Source organism: Miscanthus floridulus, chromosome 8, assembly GCF_019320115.1.
Source record: "Miscanthus floridulus cultivar M001 chromosome 8, ASM1932011v1, whole genome shotgun sequence".
Classification (NCBI taxonomy): Eukaryota; Viridiplantae; Streptophyta; class Magnoliopsida; order Poales; family Poaceae; genus Miscanthus; species Miscanthus floridulus.
In genome coordinates this window covers 5,647,121-5,660,812 of record NC_089587.1, presented here as the reverse complement: position 1 = coordinate 5,660,812, position 13,692 = coordinate 5,647,121, and the positions used below count along the sequence as shown (strand labels likewise).

The 13,692-nt window shown below is 44.7% G+C and overlaps 2 protein-coding genes across 2 annotated transcripts; one reads left to right on the top strand and one right to left on the bottom strand.

Annotated features, from left to right (window-relative positions):
• Window positions 1-2,209: 2,209 nt before the first annotated feature.
• Window positions 2,210-5,955, top strand: LOC136470972 (serine/arginine-rich splicing factor RS41-like). The gene is made up of 6 exons (XM_066468702.1): window positions 2,210-2,366; window positions 3,323-3,429; window positions 4,525-4,637; window positions 4,726-4,961; window positions 5,100-5,501; window positions 5,589-5,955. The coding sequence occupies exons 2-6, from the start codon at window positions 3,324-3,326 to the stop codon at window positions 5,617-5,619; spliced, it is 888 nt and encodes a 295-aa protein (XP_066324799.1). The 5' UTR covers window positions 2,210-2,366; window position 3,323; the 3' UTR covers window positions 5,620-5,955.
• Window positions 5,956-7,073: 1,118 nt separating this feature from the next.
• On the bottom strand, window positions 7,074-8,717 carry LOC136470971 (histone-lysine N-methyltransferase ATXR6-like). Its single transcript, XM_066468701.1, has 2 exons — window positions 8,348-8,717; window positions 7,074-8,256 (listed from the first exon to the last, which is right to left on the bottom strand). The coding sequence occupies exons 1-2, from the start codon at window positions 8,655-8,657 to the stop codon at window positions 7,469-7,471; spliced, it is 1,098 nt and encodes a 365-aa protein (XP_066324798.1). The 5' UTR covers window positions 8,658-8,717; the 3' UTR covers window positions 7,074-7,468.
• Between the last annotated feature and the right edge of the window lie 4,975 nt (window positions 8,718-13,692).

Sequence of the window (13,692 nt, the reverse complement as noted above, 5' to 3'; positions counted from 1 at the left end):
CACTCTATTGATCCAAATCTGCTCCTCTCCGCCGATTTGCTCCTCCTCGCAGATTGGTTGCTTCTCTTCGTCGATTTGCTCCTCCTCTTCGCAGATTGATTGCCCCTCTCCGCACTAAAACACATGAAAGTAGATAATACTGAAATTGACAACCAAGAAAATTAATTGAAATTGACAAATAGAAACTAAAAATTAAAGTAGATAAAATGAAAAAACAACAAAAAAATGAAATTGAAATTACCTTAAACTAAAATTGACAAATAGAAACTGAAAATAAAAGTAGAAAAAAATGAAAAAAAAAAACTCTGAAACATAAAACTGAAACTAAAATAACTAGAAACTGATTGAAATTGACAACTCCAAACTGAAATTACAAGAAAATAAAATTGAAATCGGCAACCACAAACAAAAACTGAAATTGAAAAAAAGAAAATGAAAACTAAAGTTGACAAAATGAAAAACAAATAACTGAAAATGAAATTACTAGAAACTGGAACTAAAATTGACAACTAGAAAAATGAACTGAAAATGAAAAATAAAAACTGAAAACTAAAGTAGACAAAATAAGAAACACAAAACTGAAAAATAAGACTGAAACTGAAATTGGCAACTAGAAAATTGAACTGAAATTGACTGATAATAAATGAAAACTAAAAAACAAAATAAAAAACATATTACTGAAACTGAAAATGACAACTAGAAAATTAAACTGAAATTAAAAAAACTAAGACCAAAAGAAGCACAAGAACCTGAGAAAATGAAACTCATAACTCATTAAACTAAAAGGAAAAACTCGATAAATGAAATTCATAACTCATTAAACTGAAACTAAAATAACACTACAAGCTGCATGACCATGTATGTGGCAAGTTTAAAGTCTGTAGCAAGTTATATTTTGAGCAAGTGGCAAGTTATTTTCATTACCACTATATAAAATACATAAGTAGCTACTAAACATACAGCATAAGTTACCACTATATAAAATATATTTTAAAACATAGACATTACTAGACCCATCTTGATCCGCTTATTTTTTATTTGGAACAGTGTTTTTCTCTCACAAATTCATCCAGCATTCCTCCAAACCATCCAGATTCCTCCAGAATTCAGACAAACGAACAGGCGGGCCTCACATGTACTGGCGGACCAGGCCGCATGGATGGGTGGCGTAGGTAGGCCGAGCACATCTGCGGGTGGCGCATGCAAGCAGGCCAGGCCCGCGCTCATGCCGGAGCGCGACCAGGCGCGCTTTTGCGTATAGCAACGATGGTTTGCCGGTGCATATAGGCACATAGCACCTTTGGTCTCTCTGAGTACGTGACATCTTGAAATTTAGGCCCCATTGAAATGTATGAAAAATAGAGGAATTTTTTTCTTTCCTTCATTAATCGAAAGACAGAGCTCCTACTGTTCGTTTCAAAAAAAAAATAGAGGAAATTTTCCTTCTGCTTCTCTGCCTTCCTTTTCTTCGTGCAAGCATCAATGCAAGACGCAGTCTTAGCCTCCTGTAAAAAACTAGCCGGTTATATTCCTCCAGGCAATCTCATTCTACTCCGTTGCGCTTCTACTCCGTTGCGCATGCGGCCTGAATGTTTCAACGCTTATACAGTAGATAAACAATGGGAGGCAACTATTCTTTAGTACTCCGTCTTTTTCAAATATAAGTTGCTTTGACTTTTTTTTACATCGAATTTGCTATTTATTTGAACTTGTGTCCAGATAAATAGCAAATTCGATGTACCAAAAAAGTCAACACGACTTATAATTTGGAATGGAGGGAGTATTATCATATCACCTTATCCCTTTCATCTCATTGCTTTTCCAATTACACAATTATTTGACAGAACAATGATAAAATAGTATTCCATTCGTTCTAAATTATAAGATGTTTTGGCTTTTCTAGATACAATTGCTTTTATTATGCAAGCTATTACTATTAAAATAAAAAAAACTGTGATTTTTATTTTAAAATGAAATCACAATTATTATTCCACCGGCACATGTATGCTTATTATATTATGCTAGTTATTACAATTAACTAATATAAGGTTTATCAAGACAATCTGTTTTTTCATTTATTATAAAAAGTATAAAGACAAACTGTTTTAAAACAACTGGGCTTCTGGGCCTAGACTTGTTGGGATCAAAACAAGGCAAAATCCGGCCCGCTCCAGGCCCAGCCAAATTTCTAGGGTCCGTTCACCCCTGGCTTTTCTTCATTCGTTCACCCCGCCTGCTCTCCCCCTCTCCCTCTTTCTCTCGCTCTCGGCGACAACAGGGCGACCCGCCGCCGCCGCCCTTCTCAAGGTGCCCAGGTCTTCCCCGGCCCCTTCGCCAGGTCTTCGCCGGCAACGAGCGCCAGTCAGGTATGCGCACCCCTTCTCTCCCCTTCCTGCTGCGCGAAACCGAGCGCCCGAACCCTAGCTTTGAGCTATCTGGGTATTTGTATTCGGATCTGATCCAGTTACAAGAGCATGCATGTATTATGCCTGCTATCTTCCATTATTTTGCAAAAAATATTGGGTTTACACGTGCATGCCCATGTCCTTTGCTTGGTCCACTCCTGTCCGAACCCTAACCTAAGCTATTTGGATGTTTGTTTTTGGATCTGATTTAGTTACGAGTGTATACGTGTATTGTGCCTAATATCTTCGGATTTTTTTGGCCAAAATTATTGGGTGAAGTTGTGTACACCATGGGCCCTCCCACCTATCTCTCAGTATGCATTGGTTTCTGCAATTCTGCCCACTTGTTTTGGTACTGTGTATATTGGAAGTTTCGCTCAGTTTCCTTCGCTCCCATTTGAAATAATCTGTAACCCAATGCAGAATATGTGAAAAATTTGAGTTGTAAGTGGTTCATATTCTCAAAACAGATTGCAAGTGTCAATGTTTGTTTGTTTAGACAGGTATACTGTGTACTAGAGTTGACCGTCTGCGGGTCGAATGACCTGTCCTGTTGGACACACCTTATTAGTGTTAGGCAGGCAGCATATCTTGTATCCTATGAAGGTGGCACAAATGTGCTGATCTTTTCGTAAAGTTGAAAGTGATGTGTTTATTTCTCAATTTTCTTCTGAGTTAAGAGTCGTGTAGTAAACTCGTTTGGGTCGTTGTCGTGTGATTTTTGTAATAAGATGGTATGAGTCCTGATCTTAAAGGACGAAGTTGGCTGATTGACTGCAAGCATCTGCTGTTAATGCTGTTCGGCTTGCTGAATGTTAATGCTGTCTGGCTTGCTGAATGTTGGATACTGTATTGTATTCCTGAACTAATGTTTTTTTAATAATGTTGTACTGATGGAATACAATTTTGACCTGTAGAATGAAGCCAGTATTTTGTGGGAACCTTGACTATGATGTTCGCATCTCCGAGGTCGAGCGCCTTTTCGGGAAGTATGGAAGGGTGGAACGAGTGGATCTGAAGACAGGTTAGTCTGTTAAATCTGTTCTCCAATTTATGATCTATGTTAGCAAAACAACAATTGCTGCTGCAACTATATGTTGTTTTTGGTCGAAGGCAGTGCTTTATTTTAGCAAGTGAATTACATCCAGTGTCAGGAGCTGCAGCTTTGAACCATTTTGTTTCTTCAATTTAGATACTGAATGTATTCATAAGGCAATGCCATCCAAAAACATAACAATGCCTTTGTTTAAATTTGATTTTTACCATTTGATTTGCAATATTGGTTTAATCATCACAAATACATGATCTTCACATAACTCCTCTAAGAATGTGATCTTCACGTGGAAACTGCTATCACCATGACGTGGCAGAAATTTTCGATCTTCCTTCAGCCATGCCTGGTGTACGAAGCTGCAAACAGACCAAGTTGTTACTTCATCCGACGCGAAAACCAGAGGAGTTTCAGCAAAATCAGATTATGTTTATGTTTTGTTGTTATAAGTCATTGGGCAAGTGTGCATCAGGATAAATTTAGAAAAAAAGAAGTTTCTTTCTTAAAATTTAGGTCCGGTACTCAATTGTTTCTTTGCCGCAGGAATATCATGGAGCACATGTGCTCTTCCTGGTTGATGGACTGGCTCTACCTTTACTGCCTCTGCCTGAGCCCCCACCTCATGCCTTGTCCATCTCCAGGAGTTCACAGTCGCATCTGTTCACATGGAAACGACCACCTCATGACCGATGTCTTACTTTTACGATCAACATTGCATCCTCCTCCCCCGCCTGATCACCATTTCCTCGCCAATCCAACCATGCCAATCTCATGGCCGGCTGGAGAGTGGAGAGAAGTGGAGGTTGCACCACCAATTCTTTGATGTACCACGAATGTTTGGATTGTTGTACTCTACTACTCTGACATCATTTAGTTCAACATATACAAGGTCTGTTCCTGTTTATTCTAGTGTATCAGACTGTAGATTTGCGAGGTGATCTTAGAAAAGTTTCCAGCAGAGGCTGCAAATCATGATTCATCTTGTTGCCTTTTTTGTTTATGTCTTGGACCATACTGTTTCTTTGAACAACCAGTCACTTCTCCTTTTACCTTGTGTTCAACATGAAGGGTTTGCATTTGTCTACATGGAAGATGAACGCGATGCTGAAGATGCTATCCATAGACTTGATGGAGTTGATTTTGGCAGAAAAGGAAGGAGAATCAAAGTTGAGTGGACAAAGGTGAGCAGATGTGGAAAAGAGTATTGACCCATTGGCACTTGATAACTTAGTCTTGTTTTACTGAATTATAATGTCCATTATTTTTCAGGAGGATCGCACTGCTGGTCGAAGAGGTAGCTCAAGGAGATCTCCAACCAATGCAAGACCGACCAAAACCTTGTTTGTGATCAACTTTGACCCGATCAACACAAGAATCCGAGATCTGGAGAGGCACTTTGATAAATATGGCAGGGTCGCAAATGTAAGAATCAAAAAGAACTTTGCCTTTGTCCAGTTTGAGGTACAGGAGGATGCTACTAGAGCATTGGAGGGTACTAATGGAAGGTACTAGCTCATGCTTGCCTTTTACTTATTCAGAATATTTTAGCCATGGTATTTTATTCATAGTTTGCTGCACCATCTTTAGTTGAATTTGTGTGTCTGCATGTTACACCTTGATTGAACCTGGCATTCTTGTGGCAGCCATTTCATGGACAGGGTCATCTCAGTTGAGTATGCACTTCGTGATGACGATGAAAAAGGTGAAAGAGGGAACGGATACAGCCCAGACAGGAGAGGTCGTGAAAGATCCCCAGGTAGAAGGCGTTCTCCTAGTCCTTACGGCAGAGGAAGGGAGAGAGGTAGCCCAGACTACGGAAGAAGCAAGGAGAAGGGGAGCCCAGACTATGGCAGGGGAGGACGCAGCCCTGATAATGGCAGGGGAGGACACAGCCCCGATAATGGCCGTGGAGTAAGCCCAATCAATGGTGGCAGAGGCGATCATGTCAGGGGAGGACGCAGCCCCGACTATGATCGTGAGCGCCGGGAAGCTAGCCCTCGTCGCGAGCGCCGGGAAGCCAGCCCCGGCTATGACAGGTCCCCCAGGTTAGTAATACCCTTCGGTGTCATCTCATATCTTTGCATGTTGTGATAATGCATCACAGTGAGTAATGACTTGTTTGCATTGTGTAGCCGCTCACCTGGGAGGGACGAGAGACACTAGAAGCATTCCGTGCCTGTGTTCAAGCATCAAGCCTCCCGCATCAGATGAATGTGCAAGTGATGTTATGTTACAGTTGGTAATGTTAGCCAGCAGGAAACCCCGTGTACTATGTGCGTTAGCTCGTGTTGACTTTCCAAGTTAGCTTATCATTTCCCATTTCAGTATGAAGCGACTCCAGAATGTAACTCATGTTGGATCGAATGCTACTCGTTTGAACCTTTGTTGGCGTTGTAGTATTGAATGGTAGCCTTCAGTACTCGTTTGAATATTTGTTGGCGTTATTTTCCAGCTACCTTATTGTGCCGTTATGCTGATGAATCTCTAGATTGCTTCATCTGTCAAGTGTTGAGCACAATACAATGGTCGAAGTTATGTTCCTTTGTTGATGTACAGTACGTATCAACTTGTCGAGCTTCAGTTGAGACTAGTTCCAAGCTGACGCGACAAGACTATTGACGCATAAAGTGCAATCAATAGCTTCAGACTTTTATTACAAATTACACTGTCATTTTTTATGTTTGAAAATGTCATGTGAGATTGCGAAAAGTAGTTTTACAAAAGTGCATTTTTATCATGTCTGTAAACATAATATATATACATCAAAAACATGTTTTGGAGACGTTGATTGGTGTCCAAAGCCCATCTGCAGGGGCAGTATTTCATGGACTGCAGGGGCAGTATTTCGTTCCTCTTTACCTTTACTGTCCATTTCGATTTGGAAGTATAAACAGATGAAACAAGGAATAAGCTGGGCAAACTTGCTGGCCTTTGGCTTTCATAAGGCCTGAATATATGCACATAGCTAATTGTTAGCTAGCTTTTTTTTTTTTGACCGATTCAGCAGGGGAATCCCCTACCTATTTTTTTTCATTTTCAATTAATTGAAAGAATGGTATTTACAAGACTAGTACAAAAAGGAAAATGGAAAAGTTACAGGGCAATTAGCTAGCTAATTTTAGCTCTAACCCAGCCAAACAAGGGATTAATTGATGTGCTAGTTCTTTTAGCAAGTCTTCAATTAGCTGTTAGCTAACTAGCTAGCTAACTCCAGCTAATTTAGGCTAATTTATTAGCTAAACTAATAAATTTATGCTAAATTTTAGCTCAACTAATAAATTTGACTTTACAGTTTCAACTTCCAAGCTGACGCAACAAGACTATTGATGCATAAAGTGCAGTCAACAACTTCCAGCTTATAGCCCCTTTTTATGTTTGAAAGTGATATGAGTACATTTGCCTTGAAAAGTAGTTTTACAAAGTTCATTTTTACTGTCTTGTAAACATAGCACAGCAAAAACATGTTTCAGAGACATTGATACCCAAAACACATCACCTATATGTGACTGCAGTCTGCAGGGCCAATATGTCAGCCAGTTTTTCGCTTCTTTACCTTTACTGTGGATTTGGAAGTATAAAAGAACACTGGAAACAGATGAAACAAGGTATGAGATGAACTTGTTGACCTTTGCCATTGCTTTTATAAGACCTGATTGATGCATAGAGCTAATTTAGCTCTGATCCATCCAAACAAGGGAATAATAGATGAGCTAATTTTTTTAGCTGTCTTCAACTAGTTGTTAGCCAACTAGGTAGCTAACCTCAACTAATTTAGACTAATTTATAGCTTCAACTATTAACTAGCGCTAGCTAATTCAAACTGGCCCAAAACACTGATGATGCTGGTTCATCCAAAAGCCATCCTAATGTTGTACAACAGGAACCTCTGACATTACAATTCCTTTCCCCAGTGGCCAGTTCGAATGTCCAATTTTGGCAGTCAGATCAGAGCTGGAGCTGCAATGGCAGACTCCGATCTGCCCCGCCGCTCTTGGTGTTGTGGTCACATTCATCACACGAAATGGTGCGTGGGGTACTCGTGCTCCGATCCATTGTAGTCGTAGTAGAGCCTCTCCCCCTTGGAGATGTCCCTGTTGGCCACCAGCAGCACCCGGCACTCGCCGCCGACGTCGAACCGCACGCACTTGACGTTCTGCTTCTTCCTCCCCTCGGGCGTGTGGTTGTTGATGCCGTTGATGAACCGCGCGATGTTGCTGCGGCGGTCGGGACAGATGACGAGGCTCCGCGCCGGGGACGCCGCCGACAGCAGCGTCATCATGCTGTCGCCGTCGTCGTGCTCCCGGTTGCGGAGGAAGTCGACGTCGCCGACGTACTCGGTGATGATGGTGAGGTCGCGGATGGGGCGGTCCGCCTCCACCGTGAACCCTTCCACGGGGTCGTACGCCACCAACAGCGGCGGCCACTCCCCGCGTGCCATCATCCGCTGGCACCGCGCCAGCGTCTCCGCGTCCTCCCGGTTCAGCACCTGCATCCCGCCGGCCTCCAGCGCCGCGCGGTTCGCGGACCGCGGCGCCATGCCGGGCTGGTAGGTGAGCTCGTTGCTGAACGCGGCGCCCGTCGCCGTCAGCGCCGTCGCCAGCGACGCCATCTGCCGCAGCCGCTGCGCCTGGTCGGAGCTGGGGATGAAAGGCAGCAGCCTCCGACTCTTCTTCTTGGACGCCACCAGCGTGCCCCCGGACTTCCGCTTCCGCTTCTTCAGCTCCGCCAACGCATCGGCCGGCGTCGGGCTGCGTTGGATCTTGAAGAAATCCACGATCTTCGTCTGGACCAGCGGGAACTCTGCGGGACATAAACAAATCGCCGATGATTGAGCGGAGAAGCGCAAATGGCTACTTGCAACTGAAATCGCAAAGAAAATACGGGAACTCACGTTTAGGCTTCTTGCCGACGACGGTGTGAGCAGCGGCGGCGGCGGATTCGGATTTGGAGGAGGCCGGGGCGCAGCAGGACGGGCAGAACCAGTCGCCGGCGGGGACGCGGGGGAGGATGGGGCGGAGGCAGAAGATGTGGAACCCGCGGTTGCAGCCGTCGCACAGCATCAGCTCCGGGGCCGCCTCCCCGGACCCGCACGCCTCGCACTTCACGTCGTCTTCGTCGCCGGCGGCGGCGGCGGCCTCGGGTCTGGGCCCTGGCGGCGTCCGCGCGCGGGTCCGGCGACGGAGCTGGCCCGCGGCGCCCATCTGTCTACGCACGCGAGATCCGAGATGGCGGGCGGCGGGGGGAACGAGGAGGCTGGTGGAGTGGAGAGGTGTGCGCGTCGGCCGTCGGCGGGGCAGGTGGGGTGGGTAAATAGGAATAGTGGCGGGAGTGGGCGAGGATTTTGGCGCGCACGGGGTTTCGGCTTCGCGGGAACGGAGGTCAGCGCGCGCCAAGTAATAAGTTTCGGTAGCCCGGCCCGAACCCGAACCCGAACCCCGACCCGGACCCAGCCTGCGTCACAAGGGTGGGTCGTGGGAGGGGTGGATGGGCCTTTGTGGTGCGACTCCAGTGCTGGGCCATTCATTCCGGCGCCAAATGGGCCGGGACAAGAGATTTCGTGGACATTTTGGTAGTCGCACGTGACACGTTCTTTCCTTCCCAGTAGATGGAAACTAGCCTTCTCTATAAAAAAAAAATGGAAACCAGCCGTTAGACAGTTTATTTCAAGCCATGGCTCTCCTGCCTCACTAGTTCAAAATTCGAACCCCGCAATCCACCAAATCGCAACAAATAAACTCGTCATCAACGACGCCTCCTTCCTTGCCAATCAACCAAATCATTCCCAATTGAGATTCGAAGCCTAAGGCTGATTAGGAATGGAGGCGAAATGCGGTGGCCTAGCCGTAGCTGCCGGCGCCGCGGTCCGGTGGCCGCTACAACCGCGGGACACCAGCGACGTGGCGACATCCACGGTAGTGGTCGGGAAGGATGCCAAACCTTGCCATACAGCTGCCTCCGCCCATGGTGTTTGTTGCGGGGGTGGCAGAAGCGTTGCTGGCGGAGGAGCTCGAGAAGGCTCGGAAGCGGCATGTGTTGGAAAACAGGTTGGCTACGCGCTAGCACATCTACCACGTTCACCTAAGATAACATGCGAGTAGAAGGATCATAGATCATTACCACTAGACGCGCAGTGCAGCGGAAAAGGAGCACATCGATGTAGTGGAAGTAGCCGTACACATTCGCCGTGCACCTCATGTTCGTTGACGATTAACACTGCAGCAGTAGCGTCTCCACGATGTCCACACGTGCGAGGATGGAACGCCGCGACACCAGTGTGCTAGCACCGCGTGTGCAACGAGTGGAAGAACGACGGCGGCGGCTTGAGCGCCCACAGCCCTAGGGGGAGAGAGAGGCGGTAGCGGCGGCTTGGTTGTATGGTGTGGAGTGTCACCCAACTCTAGTCTCTTGCCCCTTCTATATATAGACCACCGCAAAATGGGCTTTTACCCTAAAAGCCGATTAGCGTGGTATGAATATGGATGATTGCCTCTTGGGCATATATCCATCAGCGTGCTCGGCACCGCGTATAAGGCCTGTTTGAGTATTTCATTCAGAATAATTAAGATGTACAAAGGTTCTGTTGTCAGTTAATATGACACTATCTACATAGTATACAGTAATAATGTTGAGGGGGGAGGGGAGACGTTTAATTTGGGTCTTACCGACAGCAAACATGTCTGTAGCCGACCTAACTATAACATGTCAATTTTAAGAACTAAGAATATATAAGCGTGCTCTTTGTTAATGTAACAATTTCGTTCGAAACCCCACTATCATCTTATTGTGAATTTACACTTCCATAAAATCATGCTTTAGGCCTAATACAACATTTACGTATGATCTGGTCCTGTACTTTGCTGTTCTGATGTTCTACTAAGAGCTCACGAGATGGAGCAGGAGTTGGGGTTGTCGTCGCTGAACATCGACGGGTACGATGAGTACTGGGTGTGGTAGAACGCAGCATTGTCATCCCAGCAGCAGCAGTCACAGCCACAGCCATGATTTCGGCAGTAGCTATGATAGCTCCTGTAACCGTACCCGTACCCGTACTCATACGACGGCGGCGGCACCATCTCGTGCTTGTGCTCGTGCACGGCTGCGGTCACCGTGCAGACTGGAACGCCAATCGCAGTCGCTGTGGTGTTGTCATGGTCCATCATCTTGTCAGGGACGCTCACGTCGGCAGAGCCCTGCTTCTTCTTCCTCTTGTTCTCATCATCCTTTTCGCTGCTGTCTCCCGTGCTGGCTGCAACGGTCACGGTGTGCTGCTGACGAACGAGGAGTGCCTCGAGGCGAGCAATGCGAAGAGAGTTGGCGACGGCGAGGTCGAGAATGCACCGGTCGATCTCGGCTTCCACCCCGTCGAGCGGGTCTGCCCGCCGGCGACGACGACGACGATGACGCTGCGAAGGAAGCGGCTGCTGCTGCGTTGGCACCGGCGCACCCACCTGCAGCGCGCGGCCGAGCGCCTCCTCCAGCCTGTCCAGCAGCAGCCTCCGCGTCGCCGCGGCGTCCGCCGCCGCCGTCGTCCCGTCCTGCGCCGCCTCTAAGATGTCCTTGAGCCAACGGACACGCTCGGCGACCTTCTTGCAACGGCTCTTGTTCTGGCTCGCCGTCTCCACAGCTGCCAAGATGTCCTGCGCGATCCCCATGATGGTGCGCACGATGGCCAGCGACTCCATCGCGTAGAAGGCCTAGTAATTCGTGGGTCGGGGCGCCTAGTAATCCCATCATGTTATCCTCTCTCTCTATATATCTCTCTCCTCTCTCTCTCTATATATATAAGTCTGATCAAATTGCTTTACTTGCACGAAATAGTAGAGCAGAGTACTGAGTACGGACCGCGTGAACCAAAATACCTAGTAACAACGTGCATGTGCTTCGTCGTTTCCCTGCATCATATATACATGTAGGCTTTGATGGGCTGCACATAAATCAATCCTAATTCATGTGGTTTGGAAGAGATTGAGGTGAAATTTAGTTTAACTTCCACCTCAATCTCTCCCAAACTATGTGAATTGGGGTGGATTTGTGTGCAGCCATACAAGCCCGTAAACATGTCTGCACCTGCAGGTACTGCAGAGTGTAGACAGGTGGTCTTTTCTGGATATGTTTTTCAAAATTGATTTGTCTTTCGTAATTTCTGTTATCAAGGACAAGCCTAAATTATATTTAAGCTATAATTATACCTACCTGATGAAAAAGACAACACGTTCAAATGTAAGCAAGAAATAATAACAAAATGATAATATAGTAGTATAAAAAAGTTTCTCTTATCATTAGCTAGTGCAATTTTAAGGTAATTGCTACACAATTTCTATACGAAGCAAGATTTGTTTTTTTTTCTGAAAAATATATATCTGAAGCAATAGCTTGCTATTCGAATATTGTGGCAGGTTGACTGCTAGCTAGAATCAGTAGACTACATTGGGCCGGCAGGAGCGTCATTGCATCAACGAAGGAAAAGGTTAATTAAGGCAAAAAGAGCAACACGTATAATAACCTAAATTCGTGATTCGTGAGTTCGTGGCAGTGCAGTTTTGAATTAGTCCCGCATGAACTATACAAATACTGCCCGCGTGGACTAACTGCAGGATGCTAACACGTACTCCCTTCGTCCCTAATATAAACGTTAGTCGTCACGATTTGCGTGTCGATAATTTTGTCTCGATTTATAGAAAATACGTGTAATATTTCTATCTCTAAATAAATTTATTAAAAACTAGATTCAAATATCTATCCAATGATACTAATTATATATCATAAATATTAATATTTTTTAATATATATTTAGTCAAAGTTGTTTATCAGAAAATAAAAACGACAGACATTTAGGGACGCGGGAGCAACTTACACGTAGCTTCAAAACTAGGTTATGCATGTATAGAGTAATAGTAGTACTAGGATAGTGCACGTGCTTCGCTGCGTGAGCAAGGACTCAAGGAGGCGTGTGTGCAAATTTTTTGAAAAAAAAAAACACAGTAGATGGAAATGAGGTTTCTGTGAAAAAAGGGGATCAGGGGACATTTGCTGATTTTTCACAATTCTGGTGTGTCGCGTGGTACGATATTGTGCGGTCAGGAGTGTGGTCCAGTTTTTTTTTTTTTTTGTCCTTCGATTCAATTCCACACATAGTTTTATGACTTTTATTATCCCAAGAAAATACATTTCGTTTTTTCAGCATTCTGGCAAATATTCTTTTAAAGCAATGAAATTAGTAGTATTGTTAACATTTACCACCCTTTGTCCAAAATTATAGGTTGTTTTGGCTTTTTAGATACATAACTTTGGCTGCGCACCTAGATATACGATATGTCTAAATACATGATAAAAGTTATGAATGTAGAAAAGGCAAAACTACCTATACTTTGGAATGAAAAGTAGTATCTCGGTTAATATACAATTTGCAGTTTAACATAGTATCAGCATTTATGTATTTAAATATGGTTTCTATAAAGTGATACTTATTTGGTGTTATAAATATTAGTATATATTTTGTTTTAGATATGGTCAAATTTAAATTTAAAGTTTTTTAATTTGTTGAGAAATTAGAATTGTTTTTTAACCGAGGGAGTAGATGTCAATTACGCAAATCAACACTCATTAGAAAATGGTTTGGAACTAGTACCACCGCGCACCCCCGCGGTGGTGGTGTGGTGTGCCGTTGGCAGACGTACGTGTTTGTTTGGTTTGAGGGCCGGGTGGTATAGGGTGGGGCTCGTCCCTATATTTTCTGGATAAGATTATCATTAGATTCATATAGAGTATCTGGTTTAAAAGGATAGATAGATCCGTTCTCATTTCTTTCTTTTTTTTTTTTTTGGGTATAACAGCTTGTTCGCTTGGTCGTATTTGGCTTATAAGCCATGACTTATCAGCCAACGAACGATATTTTTCTCTCACACCAAACCAGCCAACAGTACTTTCAGTCATGGCTTATAAGCCAAACAAACCCAAACGAACAGGGCGTAAGAAAACGGAGGTCAGCGCGCCAAAGTAATAAGAGGTTGTTTAGTTGTTGCCTTCTAGACATAAAAACAGTCAGGCAGACATCTCCACCCTAGGCTAATGAGTGGTTTGCCTGACCCAAGAACTTTTTAGGCACCGTTCGCTTGTTTGAATTATGAAGGAATCTGGATGGTTTGAAGGAATGCCGGATGAATTTGTGAGAGAAAAACACTGTTCCGGATAAAAAAATAAGCGGATCAAGCCGGATTTAAGGACACGCGAACGGGG